This window comes from Procambarus clarkii, chromosome 32 (genome assembly GCF_040958095.1).
Source record: "Procambarus clarkii isolate CNS0578487 chromosome 32, FALCON_Pclarkii_2.0, whole genome shotgun sequence".
In the NCBI taxonomy this organism is placed as follows: Eukaryota; Metazoa; Arthropoda; class Malacostraca; order Decapoda; family Cambaridae; genus Procambarus; species Procambarus clarkii.
Window position 1 is genome coordinate 37,516,554 of NC_091181.1, and position 23,443 is coordinate 37,539,996.

Genomic DNA, 23,443 nt, shown 5'->3' on the forward strand with positions numbered 1-23,443 from the left:
TATCAATAACTAGACTATCACAACTACAGCTCAACCAAGCCGGGACAACCTAACTCTCACCCGACACAACCACAATCTCTACCTTGTTACCCGTCTTAACCTCAGTACTCTACGGTTAACGCCAGAACCTTCACCAACACCATACTATCCACACCCTCACATCTACAACTCTCACCCTCCACCACCACAACCCTCACCCTCCACCACCACCACAACCCTCACCCTCCACCACCACCACAACCCTCACCCTCCACCACCACCACAACCCTCACCCTCCACCACCACAACCCTCACCCTCCACCACCACAACCCTCACCCTCCACCACCACAACCCTCCTCCACCACCACAACCTTCACCCTCCACACCACCACAACCCTCACCCACCACCACCACAACCCTCACCCTCCTCCACCACCACAACCCTCACCCACCACCACCACAACCCTCACCCTCCACCACAACCCTCACCCTCCACCACCACAACCCTCACCCTCCACCACCACCACAGCCCTCACCCTCCACCACCACAACCCTCACCCTCCACCACAACCCTCACCCTCCACCACCACAACCCTCACCCTCCACCACCACAACCCTCACCCTCCACCACCACAACCCTCACCCTCCACCACCACAACCCTCACCCTCCACCACCACAACCTTCACCCTCCACCACCACCACAACCCTCACCCTACACCACCACCACAACCCTCTCCCACCACCACCACAACCATCACCCTCCACCACCACAACCCTCACCCTCCACCACCACAACCTTCACCCTCCACCACCACCACAACCCTCACCCTTCACCACCACCACAACCCTCACCCACCACCACCACAACCATCACCCTCCACCACCACAACCCTCACCCTCCACCACCACAACCCTCACCCTCCACCACCACAACCCTCACCCTCCACCACCACAACCCTCACCCACCACCACCACAACCCTCACCCTCCACCACCACAACCCTCACCCTCCACCACCACAACCTTCACCCTCCACACCACCACAACCCTCACCCTCCACACCACCACAACCCTCACCCTCCACCACCACAACCCTCACCCTCCACCACCACAACCATCACCCTCCACCACCACAACCCTCACCCTCCACCACCACAGCAACCCTTACCCTCCACCACCACAACCCTCACCCTCCACCACCACAACCCTCACCCTCCACCACCACAACCCTCCTCCACCATCACAACCTTCACCCTCCACACCACCACAACCCTCACCCACCACCACCACAACCCTCACCCTCCACCACCACAGCCCTTACCCTCTCCAACCACAAAGTTTCCTTCAACTGCAACAGTCGTTCGGTATCCAGAATCAGTGACCATCACAAGAGATATTTTGACGAGCAACATTGAAATAATTGATAGATACAATGACAATAGAAGATTGTACATCAGTAAAGCGCCGCATATCAAGAAATCTAGACCATCAATCAATAACCAGCTAATACACAGTTACACTCTACCCACTTCAAGACCCCGGGCCAATGCAGAAGCTGGACCGAATGACTCTGCAACAGGAACGGAAGCAGCCTGAAGACCATAAGCTGCCAACATGTCACACTATTAAATTACTACCCCATTAATTTAATTAATACCCCATGTTTTGTCATTCATCCATGCCACCTACCACCTCACCACAAGATATAACCAGGTGCTAACACAGTAGAATTTGTCTTTGAAAATATGAGGTGAGACTTTATGAAACGCATCACTAGGCGTCAGACCCAAATAAAGCGTAAAAACGAACTTTGGAGAGTTCATTTTTAATCTTCCTGCTTCAGTGAAGAAAACATAAGGAATATCGAGAAGTTGACCAGACCACACATTAGAAGGTGAAGGGACGACGACGTTTCGGTCCGTCCTGGACCATTCTCAAGTCGATGAGAATTCTCAATCGACTTGAGAATGGTCCAGAACGGACCGAAACGTCGTCGTCCCTTCACCTTCTAATGTATGGTCTGGTCAACATACTTTAGCCACGTTATTGTGACTCATCGCCTGAATATCGAGAAGATTCGTGCCAGAATTATAAATATAAAACTTTCTGTCGTTTTCAACGAAATATGTTGAAAAGAAAGACTAATATATATATATTATTAACACATTTAGGTACATCTGCATTTGTGTAGCTACCCTAGACTATATAAAGGAGAGTACAGCGTGTAAAAAAAAAATAGCTACATGATGCTAAACATCCCCATCACACAGAATGGTTAGTCATACAGAGGCATGTGATAAGTAGTCCGCACTGGCAAACTCTGGGTACATTATGAGGATATCATCATGAACACAAGGAATATATTCCCTGCCTACATTAACTCTGCGGGAAAGACAACTGACATTCCACTACACGAGCAAGTTGTCACTGTATATAACTACTACTACTAGTACGAACCCTGTTCGTACTAACCAGACCATTTTTGTGATCGATATCGCTCCTTCGAGTCCATCATTAAACGTTTTTAATAACAGATAATTTACTATAAAACCAGAATGAACATGAAATATATTTACAATTTTACATATTTAGACGGCCATTGCGCCCCAAATACCTAATAGCATAAGTGAGAGAATTTTTGTCTATTAGCACAGTATTCGGAGTGAAGGCATTGAGTAGATCTAGACAACACATGAAGTTTCAAGCTAAACTTTCTAATATGCTGCACTCACCTGAGGTCTATAGAAGAAGAACGAAATCTGATTATGTATTTTGGTTCAACAAGGTAGCCAACTCCATCAAAATATTAAATATGTACCCAACTCAACTAATGATTAATCAACCAATTACTCCATGGGATAACTGGGATCTATCAGTTGATTTTGTAAATGCGCCCAAGAAATATAGTGTGCACTCTACATTATTAAAACAGTTAACACTGAAAAGCATCACTGAAAGTACTCAGAGTATGGGTAACGATGTGCATCAGTGCTATAACGACGGCTCTGTAGAAGAAGGTGGACGATGTACCGGATGTGCATGTAATATATTTGAACAATCTTCTCTCGTACATACAGCAATGAAGCGCGTCAATGACTGGGCAAGTACAACTCAAACCGAACTTGCAGGCATATACCTTGCCACTGAATTTTTAAAAGACAAAGGCAGTGGACTTATATACTGTGACTCGCAGAGTGCACTCCTGGCATTGAACGCACATAGTAGTGACACCCAGAAGATAGTGATATTCGAATGAATGCTTTAGCTGCTAAAGAAAACAGATTTGAAATTAAATTCCTATGGATACCATCACATGTTGGCATCTCAAGGCATGACACTGTTGATATGCTTGCAAAGACAGCCTGTAGAAAACCAGTGGTAGAAATTTATATGGGTGTTTCATTAGCAGTGACAAAGAGAATACTTAAACAAATATCTAATGAAGATCTCACCGACCTAACAAATTCACAAAGACCTGAAAGTTGTAGCATTAAATATTACGATAGATATCGTGAGGAGACATTCACATATGGGAATAATAGAACAAGAACCCGGCAATGTGATGTTATAGTGGCCAGAATACGCCTGGGATATAGATGTATCTGGCAGCTTTCTCAAAACCCAAATGTCTAGTGCACAATGTGTCAACTTTGTGAGAGAAAACCATGCACTCTCTTGAACATTATATTGTAGAATGTCCCATACTGACTGACTTTCGCCCTCCTGGGCTAAGGTATGCTGAACTCTGTAATTACTATATGAGTACTGGAACACTTGATGATATATTGGACTTGTACCCAAGATTGACCATGTAATGTATCAATTTTACAATGTATGTATGTTATGTTACTATAACTATATAACCTGAGCTTGTAAAAGCACCTTAATCACCTTCAGTGATTAAGTGCTTAATTGCACACTAGTTTCTCTATCAGCTATCTCACCTTGTCAGAGTAAAAGAGACAAATGTATGTGACTGCATGTGTGTGTATATATGTATGTATATATGTATATGTACGTATGTGTGTGTGTGTGTGTGTGTGTGTGTATATGTATGTGTATAAAGTATATATGGAAGTTGATCAGAATTACATTTCACCTTTGTAAATGCCCATTAATGACACTATGTAAAAGACACATCGGACACTTTATGTAGGGCATACGTAAATCTGTGTATGTATGTATTTACGTATGTAGGTTAGCTTAGCATTTTAAAAGCACCGAATCACCTTCTGCGGTTGATTGTTCAATAAACTCCTCAACTATATGTTTAACACATCTCTAATCCTGTCCATATTAGCATATTATAAATTACCTATTAGTAACAGTAAGTAATTATCTCGTTCAAAAGACTGCCCATTAGATTACCCATAAGAATTCTAATTAGTTTAAGTAATGAGGAACTCTTACCAACAGCGGTAACATGACTCCGGAAGAGAACAAACATTATCAAACAATGAATCATTCCTTTCAGGTTGCAAACTATTGCATGCCACATCAACGAAATTTTGTTTGTCATTTATGTCTTTAAAGTAAAGGGGAATAGCATTATATAAACTAGAGTCGTACTTTGACCTCTGACACTACACACTGCAGCGTCACGATCTACCAGCTTCGTCACACAACATATAATATATATATATATATATATATATATATATATATATATATATATATATATATATATATATATATATATATATATATATATATATATATATATATATATATGCCAACATAGAGCACACTGCTCGACAAACAGCGCCCACTACGCTTGATTAATCTTTGTGTGTACCCTATTTAACCTTCTGATCCTTAGCTTTTTTTCTCCTTCATGTTTTCCCAATGTATACCCCTTTGTTTACACCTGACCCTATTGTTCGATCCATTTGTATTCACCTGACCCGCTATTAGTATAAAATATAATGTTCTGTACTGTAACATCACTTGAGAATGAACCATGTAGGTTCGAAACGTCGTGCGATTCTATAATAAGTGTAATACATTCTTCAGTTATTCAATTTTTTTTCTTCACCTTGAATGACTTTTGGTGAACTCCTCTTCCAGCTGAACCCTGATGCAAGAGCATTAGTAAGAGGGATAGAAACCCTAAATTAGAAAATAGCAAATACGGAATATGCTGTCATATTCAATGAGACATATATATATATATATATATATATATATATATATATATATATATATATATATATATATATATATATATAAAACATCGGTCAAAAAACAACATATTAGACAACCTAGAACAGGAAAAGAGGGTCCAAGAGCTTGCTCCTGTAAACATAAATAGGGGGAAGCAAAAATCACAGAGCAAATTATTGCATTTCATTTCGTTATCAAAGCAAACAGCTTGCCACAGAAATATTCAAAGTATCAAAAAAAAACAGCCTCACATCTTTACTTAGCAAACACTCACCGGATACTGTAGGCTTGAGTTTGCGCAGTTCCATCGACCAATCACATCTGACATCGGTGATAACATCAGCGGGTGTCGTCCAATCGCAGAATAGTTCATCGCCACATAAATAACGGTCAGGGAGCCGTTGAGAGAGAGAGAGAGAGACGGCGCAGCGGGAGTGTCACTTGTCCTCTGGGCAGCTGCTGGACGGGTAGGTGAGACGCCCTTCACACGCGGCTCTTGTGCTAGGTGCATCACGATGTTGGTGTCGGAGGTGATGTCTCCATACCTGATCTACGTCCTGTATTACCTGCCCTGCGTCTTCCACACTTGGCCTACGTCCTCCACACCTGGCCTGCGTTCTCCATACCTGCCATGTGTATTCCCACCTGCACTGTGTACTCCATACCTGCCATGTGTCCTCCACACACCTGCACTGTGTCCTCCACGCCGTCGCTGGAGGACGTTTGATGCATTCTTTGCGCTGCATCCTCCCTTCTCCCTTGGGCTGCATCATCCAAACCTACCTTATACCCTCCACAGCTGCCCTGAATCCCATACACCTGCCATTCATCCTCCACACCTGCTCTGCATACTACACCCCTGACCTGCATCCTAAAACACCTGATCTGAATCAACGACACCTTCCCTACATCCTCCACAGCTGCCTTGCTTTCCCTCACACCTATCCCATGCTTCCTTTGGGCCTCCACACCTGCCGTATGTTCATTACACCTGGCCTACGTTTACACACCTCCTCAGTCCTCCAAACCTGTATCCGTATAATCCACACCTGTCTCTCACATAACACATCCGTCTCGCAGACAACACACACACCTGAAAGAAGGAAAAATATCAGTACATCTGTTACCAGAGTGTAATTAACTGTGTGTAGTTACGCGATTGTAGTTATCTGAATAATCCAAAAATATTATCTTCTTGACCTGCAGTTCTTGACTCGCGTTGACCAGACGATGACTAGCGAGCGCCTGGCCGGTGGTGGCGGCGGCGGCCTGGGAAGGATATGGCTGGCAGTACTCACTCTCAACACCATAGCCAGCTCCCATCCTCTGCCCCAGGCCCCAGGTATGAGGTCGCCTTTGCTGACTCGTTGTCCCTACGCATCATTACCTCTCCCATGATAAATGACCTCCCAGTGCTAGGGTCAGCAGCCCCCATGCTAGGTAACTAGTCCCCAGTGTAATTTTAAAATTGTATTTCCTGTAGTTTTGGAAGAAGCGGTGGATTTGCTGTCGGTGGCAGGTGGTGCAGTGGGCGCGGTGCTGGAGGCTGCCTCTCAACCCACCTGCTCTCTCATCCTCCTCTCAGATGGCACCGCCTCACCATCCACCATCTTCGAGGTGATTAGTCTTGTGTAGACTCCACCCACTATATGTTATGTGGTTTCCACCCACTGTATGTTCTATGTGGTCGCCACCTACTGTATGTTCTTATGTGGTCGCCACCTACTGTATGTTCCTGTATAGCTCCACCTGCTGCATGTTCTTGCATAGCTCCACCTGCTACATGTTCTTGCATAGCTCCACCTGCTACATGTTCTTGCATAGCTCCACCTGCTGCATGTTCTTGCATAGCTCCACCTGCTGCATGTTCTTATATAGCTCTACCTGCTGCATGTTCTTGCATAGCTCCACCTGCTACATGTTCTTGCATAGCTCCACCTGCTGCATGTTCTTGCATAGCTCCACCTGCTGCATGTTCTTGCATAGCTCCACCTGCTGCATGTTCTTATATAGCTCTACCTGCTGCATGTTCTTGCATAGCTCCACCTGCTACATGTTCTTGCATAGCTCCACCTGCTGCATGTTCTTGCATAGCTCCACCTGCTGCATGTTCTTGCATAGCTCCACCTGCTGCATGTTCTTGCATAGCTCCACCTGCTGCATGTTCTTGCATAGCTTCACCTGCTGCATGTTCTTATATAGATCTACCTGCTGCATGTTCTTGCATAGATCTACCTGCTGCATGTTCTTGCATAGATCTACCTGCTGCATGTTCTTGCATAGATCTACCTGCTGCATGTTCTTGCATAGCTCCACCTGCTGCATGTTCTTGCATAGCTCCACCTGCTGCATGTTCTTATATAGCCTAAATTTACTGTATATTCTTAAATATTCTTCTCTTCTTGTAATATGCACTGAGTGTTAAAGTTATCCTCATAATATTTCTCAGAATGATGAATACGTTACTGCAGTTAGTAATTACAGCAAGTGATTTAACAAGATCAGATCCAGTCATATTATTTATATGTCAGAATGTGACAGTATCTCTGCATTATAGTTTAATTTCATGTTGCAATATTTGTATGGAATGTGTCCTTGGCAGGTGCTGAGTACGTGGCGAGGGTGTCCCTGGGGCGCGGGGGTGCTGGAGGCGCGGGCGGACGGTCTGGACGCCAACAGGACGAGCACCTTCCTCTCCCAGCTGGTCCTCCAGGCCCGACGGGTAGGTCACTACTGCCGAGGCTGGCAGGTCACTATTGCTGAGGCTGGCAGGTCACTACTGGTCGAGGCTGGCAGGTCACTACTGGTGACACTGGCAGGTCACTACTGGTGACACTGGCAGGTCATTATTAGTGAAGCTGGTTGGTCACTACTACATAGGCCACTTCTGCTCAGGCAGATAGATCACTACTCCTTTGGCTGCTGGAGGTAGTACACCGAGTATATTGATCTATATATGTTTGTCATTTATGTTTTTAAAGTAAACGGGAATATCATTATATTGTCAGTGATCGTGTCACCAACAAACTGAGTCAAGTGACACTAATGCTCTCAGGAATCGGTTTGATCAGTCTGTAAGATTGGCCAGATTTATTTAGCTGATTCTTGACGGCAAAAGTGTCCCCTCAATTGTGTTAATATCCCTGAGTCAGCGATGACAAAAGTATCCCGTCAACTATGCTAAACAAACATCGTTGAGGGAGTGAAGTGATGAGGGTCACTCCACGACAAGTTAACTTTTGAGACGACTCGAACACTAGTAAAAAAACCTCGACTGAACAAAGGTAGAAGCCGATAATTGCGTGCACCTACAACAATTCCTTCTGCTTGCACGAGGGCTCCTGCCGCGGTCCCTACTGGTCCGCCGGTGACCTGGTAACTCGCCCTAGAAGATACGATACATCCGTGTTTCTCCATCTCAGTGATATAATTACAGCAACTGGACATTGAAATAATAGCTTTCGCGATTCTTCAGCGGCTTTGGACGTCTCTGGAGGCTACGACCGTAACCCATCGGGGGCGTAACCCACTAGGAACCCACCACCTCCGCCAATGGTGGGTTCCTAGTGGGGGAAATTTGGATCCTGAGACTCGGCTCGTTGGTCGAGCCGCTGGCCAATAGGTCGACTTCACCTAATTAGAAGTAAATTTGAAGGCGTGTGAGAGAAGTCCTTCTTTCTATAGTTAAATATCCTCCCCATCATGGCGGGAACCATCCCCATAAATGAGGACACTGGATCAACCTCCCCCCCCCCCTTCCCTAGACCCAATTGAGTACTTGTACTTCATTGAGTACTTGTATACTTGTATGAACATCGTTACACAGACTGAGGTGTTTGAATAATTTAAGTTCCTCGATGCTATCTGAATAAATTGTTAGTATAAACAAATAAAACGAGTACATGCCGGCTAAAATGTGGAGCGCACGTCCAGAGCCGTCTTGACAGTATTGCAGGCCATCACAGTGATGCACTGGGCCCGTACCCAGATGATGGGCACTGGGGTCCCTACCCAGATGATGGGCACTGGGGTCCCTACCCAGATGATGGGCACTGGGGTCCCTACCCAGATGATGGGCACTGGGGTCCCTACCCAGATGATGGGCACTGGGGTCCCTACCCAGATGATGGGCACTGGGGTCCCTACCCAGATGATGTTTCCCGCCCGGCCGCTAAACTACAGGATTGCCCCTCACATAGTTATGCACAAATGTTTGATATGTGCGAGTATAATATGTTTATATTATAAACATAATCTGAAGAAAGGATTTGAATCCCCAGGCCTATTCAGCGAAAAGTCGAGTAATTATCCACTCTGCCAAGAGATATCCAATAAACAATATGGCAGCATGGGGTCCCTAGAATCGTGGAGCTCCTGGGCAACAGTCCAATGTGCCCGTGTGTTAAGACGGCTCAGTGTACATCCTATGATTACATTTATGAGTACATCACTGGCTTACAGGAAGCGCTTGTCTTTCTGTGTGTGTGTATATATAAGTTGTCGAGTATAGTGTTTACACCGAGGTTCCCTTGATGACCATCAGGTGGGGTTGTGTGTACAATATGGCTAATATAGTGTTTACAGTGAGCTTCCCTGGATGACCACCAGGTGGGGTTGTGTGCACAATATGGCTAATATAGTGTTTACAGTGAGCTTCCCTGGATGACCACCAGGTGGGGCTGTGTACAATATGACTAATATAGTGTTTACAGTGAGCTTCCCTGGATGACCACCAGGTGGGGTTGTGTGTACAATATGGCTAATATAGTGTTTACAGTGAGCTTCCCTGGATGACCACCAGGTGGGGTTGTGTGTACAATATGGCTAGTACTGTATAGTGTTTACAGTGAGCTTCCCTGGATGACCACCAGGTGGGGTTGTGTGTACAATATGGCTAGTATAGTGTTTACAGTGAGCTTCCCTGGATGACCACCAGGTGGGGTTGTGTGTACAATATGGCTAGTATAGTGTTTACAGTGAGCTTCCCTGGATGACCACCAGGTGGGGTTGTGTACAATATGGCTAGTATAGTGTTTACAGTGAGCTTCCCTGGATGACCACCAGGTGCGACTGGGGTCATGGTGTGTGTGGGTGGTGGTAGTCAGTCTTGACACCACCTTCCTCGCCGCCTTCGCTGAGAGGTCCCTCAAGGGGCGCCTCCTGGCGTGGGGCACCAAGCTGCTGGTGGTGACTCGTCTCCCCCTGACACAGCTCCACGCCCTCCTCTCCTCCCACTGGACCTTCTCCATGATGGCCGCCATCTTCCTCAACCTGGAGCCCACCTTCAACCACCTCAGGTAATGTGCACCATCTTGTTCACTCTGGAGGCCATGTTCACCAACCTCAGGTAATGTGCACCATCTTGTTCACTCTGGAGGCCATGTTCACCAACCTCGGGTAACGTGCAATTTGATCACCCAAACTTGTGCTGATTTAACTAGTAAATAGATAAAAGTAATATTTTGCGAATTATAAGGCTAATTGATCGTCAGTGTTTGCGTATTATGATTCAAAAACTTCTATGAATATGTGAAGAGTGTGAGTGACTCCATTATGCTCCCCCCGTGGACAGGGTGGGTGTATACAGCCACCTGCCGTACAGCCCTGAGGGCGCCCAGGTGGTGAAGGTGGCCACCTGGGGCCCTGGACCAGGCCTCGTCTGGACGTCCGCTCGCTCCCTCTTCCCAGCCAAGTTTTCAAAGTAATTATTTCATTTTTATTTCTGAGGGAAGGTGAAGTAGGGTAACTAAGGAGAAAGCACTAAGCCAGTCTGAATGTGACCCCCCTTACCGCCCTCAGCTTCTACGGTGCGGCGGTGAAGGTGACCGCCCTGCCCTTCCCGCCCTACTGGGACGAGGTGAAGGGCCCTGGCAACACAACGCTGTCCTCTGGCACCGACTACTACACGTTGGAATCCATTGCAAAGGCTTTAAACTTCACCGTCTACGTGGTACCGACGGCTTCCTGGCCGGAGGTTAGTGACACAGCTTCCACACACAAATACCAGGCTTGAAATAAGTCGTCTCTCACTAGAAACACAACACTGCTATTATAAGTTCCACCTTCCACAAGGACACGACACTGCAGCTACACCTAGTGTGTGCGTGCGTCTGTGTGTGTATGTGTGTGTGTGTGTGTGTGTGTGTGTGTGTGTGTGTGTGTGTGTGTGTGTGTGTGTGTGTGTGTGTGTGTGTGTGTGTGTGTGTGTGTGTGTGTACTACTCACCTAGTTGCTTGCGAGGATTGAACGTTGGCTCTTTGGTCCCACCTCTAAACTGTCAATCAACTGGTGTACAGATTCTTGAGCCTACAGGATTCTATCAAATCTACATTTGACACTGTGTTTGGAGTTTGCCTCCACCACATCACTGCTTAATGCACTCCATTTGTTAACTGGAATGTGTGTATGTGTGTGTGTGTGTGTGTGTGTGTGTGTGTGTGTGTGTGTGTGTGTGTGTGTGTGTGTGTGTGTGTGTGTGTGTGTTTTAATAATAATCGGATCTATCTCTCGTGAATAGTCTCCAACAGTTAAACTTACGAAAATAGCTTAAAAGAAGTATCTAATAAAACCTTAATGACATATCAAACATAGCTGATGTTTGTGTTGCGTATATTGCTTACATTTGTGCGTCACTTATAGAGTGCTAAACAGAAACACTAAATAAGTACGTTACGAGTCAGGTGACGCAGAGAGTGGAGGAGCGGGTGGCCTTCCTGGCGGCGGTGTTCCACAACTTGTTGCCGGAGCGCCTCCAGCGCTTCGACTACACCTGGGTGTACGAGTACGGCTCCTTGGACTTCAGTATGGCTCAGCCGGGTATCCGGCCCCAGTGGCAGGCCCTCTACTACCCTCTCGCGGGCGTGGTGTGGGCGGCCATCCTCCTGGCGCTGCTTCTTGTTCCACTCATCTTGCTTATCGTAAGTAAAGTTCGAGAGATATTTCCCTCCGATATGTTGATATTCTGTAAGTAAACGAGAATTAATTAACTTGTGCAAGTAGTTGGATTTTAGGCTTGTTTATTGCTTGTGTTGAGACTTGGTACCTTCTGCTGGTACTTGGTGTTTCCAATCGGTTTCTTGCTGTTCTTTTGTGCCATTTCTTTAGATTTGCTGCTTTTGAGGCCATTGGGAAATAGGGAGAATTCCGAACTCATACCACAATACCTACTTCTTCCTCCTTACTTCGAATTCATCTCTCTCCCTCTATCCTTCCCTTCCGTGTTTACCTTTTTCTGCATTGTTCTATCTTCTTCTTCTTAGTACCATTTTCTTCGGGTCATTTTCTATACATATTATTTTAAAGGCTGAGTAAGATTCCTCATTTATAAACACCAGCTTTAGTTAATTTTGTTATTTTCCTGCGCTGGATGTACAAGTCCACTAAGTCCTTCTCAGCCAGTCCGTATACGTCTAGTAAGTCCTTCTCAGCCTTCCATAATCGTAGTACTTCTCTCTTTGCGCAAGAAGTCAGTTTGATTTTCTCTAGTATGTTAAGAAGCAGCAACAAACAAGTTAGGCACCGACGATACCTCGGTGACCCTGAGTGCCGACCACTGTGTGGCACACAGGCGGTGCCGGGTACTCTTAACTACTCTACCCTAGCTACTTTAACGACTTATCTTCGTTAGAGTGTGTGGGTAAACCTGTTTGCTCTGGTGAATTCCATCACTGCCTTGTTGAGGACAATTGCGTTCAGATGGTGACACATAACGATTAGATTGTTCTTATCTTAGATTAAATAAAAGAAAAGAGAAATTAATATTTTCAGATTCCTACATTACTGCTTGGGTATATCTAGAAACGCTAATCACGTGGTTACTTCAGATTATTCGTACGAGCGAGCGTAGAGGCGGCGTGGACCGGACGGATGGCAGCGTTGTGGTTCACCAGCTGACGGGGATGTTGCTGGGTCAGAACCTGCCACGACGACTGCCCACCACCAGCTCCTGTCGTATACTGGTGATGGTGTGGCTGGTGTTCGGTCTTATCATAGGGACGGTTTACCGTGGCAACCTCACCGCCTTCCTCATGCTACCCAAGTACCCGCCCCGAGCTGAGACGCTCCAGCAGCTTGTTACTGCTGCAGACAGGTAGAGCACACATGCCTTTGATCCGTTTCCTTTCACCTGAGTCCTCTGTTCACCTAGCAGTAAATAGGTACTCGAAAAGTTAGGCAACTGTTGTGGGTTGCATCCTGTGGAGGCTCAAGAGTTGGCCTAGGAGGGTACCTCGATAAGCGTAGGTGGGAGCTTCCTGTCCCTGATAACGGGAATTGTTAAAATAATATATTGAACCTGCACATTAACTATTTTTACCGTAAGATATGTGGCCCTGGCCATAACTACACAGGATAACGAGACCTTTACCACACAGGATAACGATGCAATCCTTCGGAGCCGACTTCAAGACGTTCTTCAGCAAGTCTGACTCGCCAGTGTTCCAGAGGTTGGGGCAGCTGTTGCACATCGTTCCGTCAGTAGAAATTGGTCAACAACAGGCTATTGAGAAGAGGTGAGTCCTCTTCTGCCGTCTGCCACCGCTCCTGACTTGTGAGGTGGCAGACAAGCAATTGTTTTGATGAACCCCGTGGATACGTTCCCATCCCACACAAGACGGTTCGCCAACTGATTTTAAAATCGACCTAACCAACCTAACCTAACCTAACCGAATCTAACATAACCTAAGCTAATACAATATAACCTAACAATATATACGGTTTTAACAAACGGAAAATGAGCTTTGTCGAATCGTCTAGTGTAGGATTTGAACACAAACCCAGCCCTCTACTTTTCCAAGTTAATAAACAGTTAAGGTTTGGAAATAATTTCGCGGTGTCTCGTCCACGTACACAGACAAGCGCACCTGGACACGAGGCGGTACCAGCAGCTGAAGATCGCAGAGCTCTTCACCCGGGCGGACGGCAGCGCCAAGCTCTACATCGGCCGGGAGAGCGTCCTTCTTGGGCAGTCGGCCTGGCCGGTGCTCCATGATGCTCCCTTCGGGCCCAACCTAGACCGCTGTCTCATGGCTGTCGTCGAGGTCAGTGCCTGCAAGGAAACTTCTTAACTCGAAGAATACTATTTTCATTCAAACAAATAAGTATTTTATATACAGTACGTACGTTCCTCTAATTATTATAATGCATTGTGTACGTTCCTCTAATGTAGTGTAACTTAGTAGTTAGGTATTTGTTTCCAGTGTAACTAGATCAAGTGATATGTAGTTTCATACGAAGGGCATCTTTCGTTACGAATTATTGCCCTGTAGCACAGAGGTGAGAGCACTTGGCTCTCCGCCAAATAACTCCGCGTTCGATTCTATGAGAGAACGGCGTGTTTGAGAACGTTTCTCAACACCTGCTGCCACTTCGCCTAGCAGTTAATAGGTATCTGGGAGTTAGGCAACCGTTGAGTAATGCATCGTAGGGAAGGTCAGTAGATGGCCTAAGGTGATTTCGATAAGCCTAATTAGGCTTTCTGTCCCCAACAATGAGAAATTATGTAGGCAGGGACACTATCTAGGGCAGCGGTGGGCTACCTTTCTGAAGTGTGTGAGAGAGAGAGAGAGAGTGTGTGTGTGTGTGTGTGTGTGTGTGTGTGTGTGTGTGTGTGTGTGTGTGTGTGTGTGTGTGTGTGTGTGTGTGTGTGTGTGTGTGTGTGTGTGTGTGTCAAAAATCGTAAAAAATTTTACGCAAAATTTCCTCGTGTGCCGTGCGAAATTTTGGGAACATATTATGTTGTGTCTTTAAGGTATTGGGATAACCTCTTCAAATACTAAACAAAAATCACACTAGAGGGGTAAAAACAACAAATATTCCAAGAGTGAATAGCCTAGCCTAGTACAATGCGACGCCTAGCCTAGCCTAGTAAAATGCGGCGCCTAGCCTAGTACAATGCGGCGCCTAGCCTAGTACAATGCGGCGCCTAGCCTAGTACAATGCGGCGCCTAGCCTAGTACAATGCGGCGCCTAGCCTAGTACAATGCGGCGCCTAGCCTAGCCTAGTACAATGCGGCGCCTAGCCTAGTACAATGCAGCGCCTAGCCTAGTACAATGCGGCGCCTAGCTACAATGACGGTGAAGGAATCAGAATTGTTTCATTTTCTAATTTACTTATTGTTACTAAAACAGTTATCATTGTTTTTCTATATTGCGTTTGTATTTGGAACCGTTCTACTTAATAAAATTGCATTTTATCAAGTTAAAATATACATCTCAGCGAAGAAGTTGAATATTTATCTACTTATATTTTAAGGTGAGCCCTGAGAGGTTCACTTGCCGGAAAAAAAGAAGTCGTTGGCATGCGTTCCAAGGGCTGCCTCGGACCTGAAGGATTAATAGCTTTTAATTAGGGAGAAAACATTGTTCATTCTGTAACCTCAGTAATATGTGTACAATATGTAACCTTAATAATATGTAGATATTCTGTAACGTCTGTGACATATACATTATGTAACCTCAGTAATATGTGAACATCATGTAACCTCAGTAATATGTGAACATCCTGTAACCTCAGTAATATGTGAACATCATGTAACCTCAGTGATACTTGTGTATATTGTAACTTCGGTGGCAAGTAATATGACAGTAACAGCTTCATATCAATGTTTTATTGGTATCAAAGATCACAATCAAGTACTTTCAAAGATCACAATCAAGTACCATGGCATAGGTCACAAGTCACAAAGGATGTATTTACTGTCCGTAGTTTGGGGTAGCAGCGACTAATAAACATATGTCTATTACTTATGTAAACATTTAATACTATAAGCATTTGATGAATACACGACATTTCACCTGTATTACATCAACAGTTTCTCTCTCTTCGTCGATACGTACGATTTATACATGCACCCGCTTGTCCCTCTCAGTAGAAGAGGTATATACATATATTCGCGGAATTTGTGCGCTTTCCACCTCAGCACCTCACATATAATATACATATGTATATAACCAAGATGCCACCACACACAGATTACGGGCTCGCCCTAGCCCGTGCTACATGGACATTTCGTTCTGAGTAGCTAAATCTACAACAACAACAACAACTCACACAAAACAAGGCAACTACAAATCTACAAGGGTCGTGACGAGGATTCGAACCTGCGTCCGAAAGCATCCCAGACGCTGCCTTAATCGTCCGGATGCTCTCGGACGCAGGTTCGAATCCTCGTCACGCCCCTTGTGGATTTGTTCATTTGATGCATCTCGCAATTGTGATTTGTGTGTGTAAGTCAACTACAATCTTACATTTACAACAGGGTGGACTGTACGAGAAATGGAGCACTGACCTACTTTCCGAAGCTCAGGCGAAGAGTCGTAAGAGGCAGCAGAAGGCAGCAGGGCAGGAACCAAGGTCTGGCAGCAGCCTGAGGGCCCTCACCACCACACACCTGCAGGGAGCCTTCATGCTGCTCCTGCTGGGGCTCGCCCTCGCTGGGCTCTGCTTCGTTCTGGAGGTCCTGACGCTGATAGTCCACTGTGACAGGGGTTGAGGATTGTTCAAAATACATCCCGCAGAATACACATAAAAATCTACATTGTAATGGAAACACGCAGGAGTGAGAGGTGATGTGGTGTTTCTTTGGTAATTCCGGCTTATGTTGTTGTGAAGAAAAATAACAAGGATCAGTTTTTCGAACAGACAACGGATCGCCAGAGATCAAGCTTTTTAAGTTTAATTAATGTTACTCTAAACAGAATTGCATATTAAAATATATGTCATAATAGCCATAACGTACGTACATTCTGGCTATTAGCCTGCGTACCTAATAGCCAGATCGTCCTACTTGGCCTAGTATGAAGGGCTGATTTGCCTTATGTAAGAGTGATTTTCCTTTTTTTTAATATTTTCAATTTGGTTTATTTTAATTAATATTATTATATTATATTAAGAACATGAATTACTTAGTTATGTTAGGTTAGGTTAGGTTTGATCAAATTTTTATGCTAGTTTTAACTCAAATTAAAAAAATTAAATCACATATAATATAATGAAAAGCTTCATCATTCCATAAAAAAACAAAATTAGACAAATATATAATTTCAGAAAAACTCGGCATCTTAGGCAACTTGGCCTATTAGATACAACATATATATATAAATTCTCAACGACAATAATGATAGGTAATAGTATTTCATACACTTGGTCCTTAGGAGCCTCGAACCTCCGACCTCTTGAGCTAGATCATAGCTATCAACCGCACTATGAACAACCAGAAATATTCCGCACTAGTACATAGTGACCTCGCTATACTACATAATTTGCATTCCTTTTCTTTTTCATAGACATCAGCACCGTATTGATAGTAGTATTTATATATTAATCTAATGTTTACAGTCATCTGCACGCACTCCCTACAGTAAATGAACAAATCCAACAAGGGCCGTGACGAGGATTCGAACCTACGTCCGAGAGCATCCCCCCAGACGCTGCCTTAATCGACTGAGCTACGACATGGTCAAAAGAATTGCAAGATTGGTCAAAGCATTGGAAAAGAATTGAATTGGTCAAAAGATGCTTTCGGACGTAGGTTCGAATCCTCGTCACGGTCCTTGTGGATTTGTTCATTTGATGCATCACGCTATTGTGATTTCTGTGTGTCCCTACAGTAAACAAACTTCGGATCGTTGGCTAAGATTTCTAGCGGCACATCATTTTGAATTAAATATTTACACATTTGTAATCTTCAAGAAGTTCAATTATCTCCGATTTGTAATTTAGTTGTGTCTGTATTAGTCTTATCCGTCCGATTGTCAATTAAACAACCACATATTTGATTCATATTTGTACCTACTTGAGCACAAATAAAGTTACTTATCAGTCTACCAAATTGTATTTATGTATCATTTCGTGCGCGCGAGTAGTGTTGTAACATATTTGATGTGTTGCAGATATGTCACGGTGTCATCAATGAACCCTTACCTAACATCTACTGCGTTATCAATAAACTCTTACCTAACATCTGCGTTATCAATGAACCCTTACCTAACATCTACCGCCTTATCAATGCACCCTTACCTAACATCTACTGCGTTATCAATGCACCCTTAGCTAACACCTACTGCCTTATCAATAAACCGTTACCAAACATTATTAACCTTGTCATCAACTGCCTTATCAATGAACTCTTAAGGTAAGAGCTTATCAGTGAGCCCTTACCTCCCATCTATATGATAAATGAACCCTTACCTATCATCTACGTCATCAATTAACCCTTACATAACATCGACTGCGATGTTAACCCTTACATAACACCGACTTACATAACATTGATGACTACGTCATCAATGAACGTTTACCGATGTACATCAATCACAATATGCATAGTACAGCGAGGTCTTGTGTCGTGGTGGTGAGCGCAGCCCCGTTATACACCCTAAAGATCCCGAGCTCACTCCCTACGGCAGGAGAGTAAGGTTCGGGCAGTCTTCTTTTCACCTTGATTTCTCTATCCAGCGAGCAGTGAACAGGTGCCTATAGGAGCTAGACAACTGTTGTGGGTAGCATCCTGGAGAAAATCAGTAAATGGCCTATGAGAGGCGGGGGGGAGGGGAGGAGGGAGAGAAAGCCTCAAGAAGTATGTAACTGACTTATGCCATATTTTGCACGCTGTGACTCATACAGTGAGAGCTGCCAAGTGGCGAGAATGTTAATTATATTCACTTTCCTCATCAAATGGTGTCCAACCAAGTGAACTGGACTTCTGTCCAAGTGGTTGACCGCCATTCCTTCCCTCCGTCCCATCCCAAATCCTTATCCTGATATCTTCCAAGTTCTATACAGGAGTAATGGCTCGGCCCTTTCTCCTGATCCTTCCCTTCCCCCTCGTATCCCAGTTCTTCTCAAGTCTGTCCTCATACCTCTTCCAAGGGATATATAATATATAATATACTAAGCCAGTATGGCTATATACTGCAGTATATAGCCATACTTGTCTGGCTTAGCGCTTTTTCCATCATAAGTTCCTCACTCCAGTGGATTCTTGAGGATTCAGCGTACCAACAAGATTTCATATTGACTTTTTTTTTTAGTCCCGGCAATTGTAGACCTCACACATCTCACAATTGTAGACCTCACACAGCTCACAATTGTAAGCCTCACACAGCTCACAATTGTAGGCCTCACACAGCTCACAATTGTAGACCTCACACATCTCACAATTGTAGGCCTCACACAGCTCACAATTGTAGGCCTCACACAGCTCACAATTGTAGACCTCACACAGCTCACAATTGTAGGCCTCACACAGCTCACAATTGTAGACCTCACACAGCTCACAATTGTAGGCCTCACACATCTCACAATTGTAGGCCTCACACAGCTCACAATTGTAGACCTCACACAGCTCACAATTGTAGACCTCACACAGCTCACAATTGTAGGCCTCACACAGCTCACAATTGTAGGCCTCACACAGCTCACAATTGTAGACCTCACACAGCTCACAATTGGTTTCCGAAAACATAATTTCCCTGAGTAATAAATCCCTGCAACTCTGGCTATATTGTTCAAAACCCCATCATCAGCAGAGGCAAACAGAGAGCAGAGCGGGATGTCAAGCACCACAGAGGTCACATACACATGTTGAAGTGCCAACATTATCACCTCTAGTGTAGTCTCTCAACATTCAAATCTGGTTTCCAGTACAGTGACAGTTGGCGCCCGTCAAGGTGCATAAAGATTTATATCATTGGTATTATCTAAGGAATAACCACCCCTAATGCTCGTGTGTCGTAGGGGCTATTTCTACCCGCAATCTGTGCTGTGGTTGGCAAGTTGTCACCTCATACTATGCCTGACGCCGGCTCCCCAGGATTTGTTTTTTTTTACTCTATCGACAACTTCAAAATTTAGGTGCATCAGTGTCAATTTAAAATAGCACCATAATACTGGCGTTACAGCGGATTAATTAGCTTCAAATGTAATGCTTGGAAAAACCATGAAAAGTGGCTATGTGACGTAGTGAACCACCAGAGCGGGACGGTCCATCGCTCTCCACTTTTCATTTTTATCGCCTTCTCGGCAGTTACGTCTTGATTCAACAAACCTTTCACGAACATAAGTCTTCTTAATAACATTCCTTCGCCGCCACGACACCTGCCGACCACTCTCAGCTTTACGTAAACCACATATACGTCAGGTTTTCTCGACTACACAACCGGGAACTCAAAGTTCCTCGGAGCCCGTGATGTCATCAATTTATATACTTGTGTGTCTCTCTCTAAATATTATTAACTGTGTATTTTATTTAAAGATAAATAAAAATTAGTATAGCAAGTTTTTATAGTAATTAATGCCAATATTAACTGATATTCATTTAAACTAAGAGAAACCAATCCCTTGCTGAAGTCAATGGGTTATTTTTACATACCAAAGTTGCCACAATAATTCAATTCACAAATAAAGTTGTCAATCATTTTAAAAATTACAGGCCTACATATTAAACAATTCATGGCAAATTAAATATTTGAAGACTTAGCCAATGAATTCTAATTAGATAAGTCTAAACTAACTTTAAATATTTGCCGCATTCAAATACTGTAAACACTTTCAAATCGCTCATCATAAAAAACATGAAAATGTAAAATACTTAATAAAAATAAAATCCTTACCAAGCCTCGCCTAGGTCAATATATGTGTCCGTCTGGCCGAGGTATGAGGCGAGGCTTTAGCGGCTCTCCTCGTGCAACTTTCCAGGATGAACTGTCATTGTGTGGCGGGTATCGTAGGGTGGTGGACCCCATGCCTTTCCTTAAGTAGGACTGGTTCCTATTGCGACAACCAACCACTCCTATGAAGCCTGGAATATCCATAGTGTTAACAATAGACTTTCATGCTGTTATCGATATTGAATCAATGGCAATGAAGTTGATTCGATATTTATCATGTTGATTCAACGTTATTCGAGCATGTCTCTTGCTCGCTGGGAGATAGAATGGAATAGAGGGAGAATGGAAGGTAGGAACGGAGGGAGAGAGGAATAATGGAAAAGAATCATAATTGTGTGTGTGGGGGGGGGGGAGGAGAGGAGGGGAGAGAGAGAGAGACATAAATCAGCAAACTGCCGGGTACCCTACCTATATCTGTAAAAAAATAATGTATGTTTGTCTGTTCAAGGTTGGAAGCCAGACGCCTGGGTCTGTCTTAACACAACTTTGCAGTGGGAACGGTCAGGGGTACGGAACGCTCGTAGGCTGGTCGGGTTTGCCAGAATTCATGAGGAAACATCATGCCACCGTGACATACTGACCCCCCCCCCCCCCCTCACAGGCCACCAGCTGGCTAAATATTTTGAAAACAAAAAACTAAAAAAATTATTTTTCTCATAGTAATATATTAATATTTACCGATGGGGAAAAATATATGCTATTCTTATTTTGGTGATAGGACCATAAAACACATAACATCAATAAGCACTCTCTCCCCTCCCATCGCCCTCTCCTACTGAAGACCGATACTCCACTATTCCTCCTCAGATTCAAAGCAAACAGGTAACTATTATATTTGTTGAACATTTTAAAACTGCGCGGCTCCTCCCACCAGCCAATCACCCACATGCCTCTGGGAATCTATTATTATTATTATAAAAGAGAGAAAGAGGGGTGAGGGAAGAGACAGAAGAAGGGAGGTTGGTAGTGCAGATGTGTGAAGAGAATGAAGGAGAGAGGCGGAAAAAGATGAAGAGGGGAGAAGGAGGGTGTAGAAGGGGACCTTGGGGAGAAAGGTGGTGACAGGAAATAAGAAGGGTGAGAGATGAGAATTGTTGGAGGGAAAAAGATGGAGAGGAGATAAGAAGGGAGTGGTGAAGAGAGGGGGGGGAAGTGAAAGAGATGAGAGAGGGCAGACTAGGAGAGAGGTGAAGGGGAAAGAGACCCGGATACAGCCACAGTACCCTCTCTAGTTTATGTATAGAGAATTTTTATCTGCTTAAAGTTGGAAATATGATGCTTGGAGCCAGTCTCACGCACCTTTGCGTGGCGATTGGTGATTTTATGAATAGTCTCATAGGGGTGGTCTCATGGGTCAGCCCCTATGCCTTCCACTTGAAGGGGAAATGGTCTCCATACCCACCTTTACAAGGTCGGTGGATATGAAATGTGCAACCAAATGTCCGTAGACTTTGGCATTTGTTTAAATATTCAGCCCGTCCTCCCGTTTTGGAAGTACTTATAGTAACGATGAGGACCATAGTACATATACCGACGTACAACGCAATTAAAAAGAAATCGGAACTATTAAATTTGGACAAACCGGAAAAATATTTTCTATTTATGTTGCAAAGACAACATAAATAGAAATCTAACCTAACCTAACCTTCCTAGGCTTAATACACGATATCTGAGGCCTAATATATATATATATATATATATATATATATATATATATATATATATATATATATATATATATATATATATATATATATATATATGTGTGCTATACTAGGTCCAGGAATATTTGTTTGTTTTTTGTTTTTTCAGACTATAAAGTGAATAGTACAAAATTCTACTATATAACTGCTAAGTACGTCAATCTTTGTACTATGGTGCCCATAGTTACAAAAACTACTATCTAAACAGGAGGATGGGTTGCAATATTAGTGTATTCAGGTATTGACATGCAAAACGAATGTTCAGAAGACAGATTTGCATTCTGGATAAAACCTTTGATTACAGTGATGTAGACAGCATGCAGTGACAATAGTTACAATGATAGGGGGATATGGAAAGTGTGTGTGCAGGTGGAGATGGAAAGGAGTGTGTGTGTGTGTGTAAATGGAGATGGGTATGGCGTGACTATACGCTGAAGACAGTGTATTGGGAAAATGGTTAGTGATGAGGGGAAACGGGGATGGTGTGTGACGGTGAGCGTGTGTGGGGGGAGGGGGACAGGATGGGGAGTATGTGTGTGTGGGACGGGATAGGGTGTATGTGAGTGAGTGAGTGAGTGAGTGAGTGTGTGTGTGTGTACTCACCTATTCACCTATTTGTCCTTGTGGGGGTTGAGCTTTGGCTCTTTGGTCCCGTCTCTCAACTGTCGATCAACTGGTGTACAGGTTCTTGAGCCTACGGGGCTCTGTCATATCTACATTTGAAACTGTGTATGGAGTCAGCCTCCACCACAGAAGGTTTTAAAAACCTTATCTTTAAACCTTATTAAATTAACAGACACCATCAGTTCTTCAAGGTAGGACATTATCAAGTAACAAGAGGTCAACCACTACAGAGGTCATCACAACAGTGCTAGAAAATCATTATCCTAGGATATCATAAACTAGGATATAAACTAACGGGATTACA

General features: G+C 44.1%; 2 protein-coding genes across 5 annotated transcripts in view; one reads left to right on the forward strand and one right to left on the reverse strand.

Moving 5' to 3' along the window:
• The window catches only part of LOC123759541 (ionotropic receptor 21a), a 29,781-nt gene extending 15,641 nt beyond the window's left edge, over nucleotides 1-14,140 (reverse strand). For 3 of the 4 annotated variants that reach the window (XM_069335242.1, XM_069335246.1, XM_069335243.1), the window contains exons 1-2: nucleotides 14,005-14,140; nucleotides 5,418-6,236 (exon numbers count right to left, since the gene is read on the reverse strand). The gene's annotated coding sequence lies outside the window, so the exon portion shown is untranslated. Of the gene's footprint in view, nucleotides 1-5,417; nucleotides 6,237-11,811; nucleotides 11,946-14,004 lie in introns of those variants that run through there. The other variant, XM_069335245.1, reaches the window with a different exon arrangement.
• On the forward strand, nucleotides 6,779-17,939 carry LOC123759542 (ionotropic receptor 93a). Its single transcript, XM_069335247.1, has 9 exons — nucleotides 6,779-7,865; nucleotides 10,208-10,440; nucleotides 10,716-10,844; nucleotides 10,943-11,117; nucleotides 11,824-12,060; nucleotides 12,967-13,232; nucleotides 13,516-13,653; nucleotides 13,995-14,181; nucleotides 16,402-17,939. Exons 1-9 carry the CDS (start codon nucleotides 7,710-7,712, stop codon nucleotides 16,633-16,635), a joined length of 1,755 nt encoding a protein of 584 aa, XP_069191348.1. The 5' UTR covers nucleotides 6,779-7,709; the 3' UTR covers nucleotides 16,636-17,939.
• Nucleotides 17,940-23,443: the final 5,504 nt, after the last annotated feature.

Excerpts from the sequence above, each read along its gene's own strand:
- LOC123759542 (XM_069335247.1), top strand. The coding sequence starts at position 7,710 with ATGTTGCAATATTTGTATGGAATGTGTCCTTGGCAGGTGCTGAGTACG. Across the intron at positions 11,118-11,823 it reads CGACGGCTTCCTGGCCGGAG|GTGACGCAGAGAGTGGAGGA; the intron begins GTTAGTGACACA and ends GTTACGAGTCAG. Across the intron at positions 13,233-13,515 it reads CTTGTTACTGCTGCAGACAG|GATAACGATGCAATCCTTCG; the intron begins GTAGAGCACACA and ends TTTACCACACAG.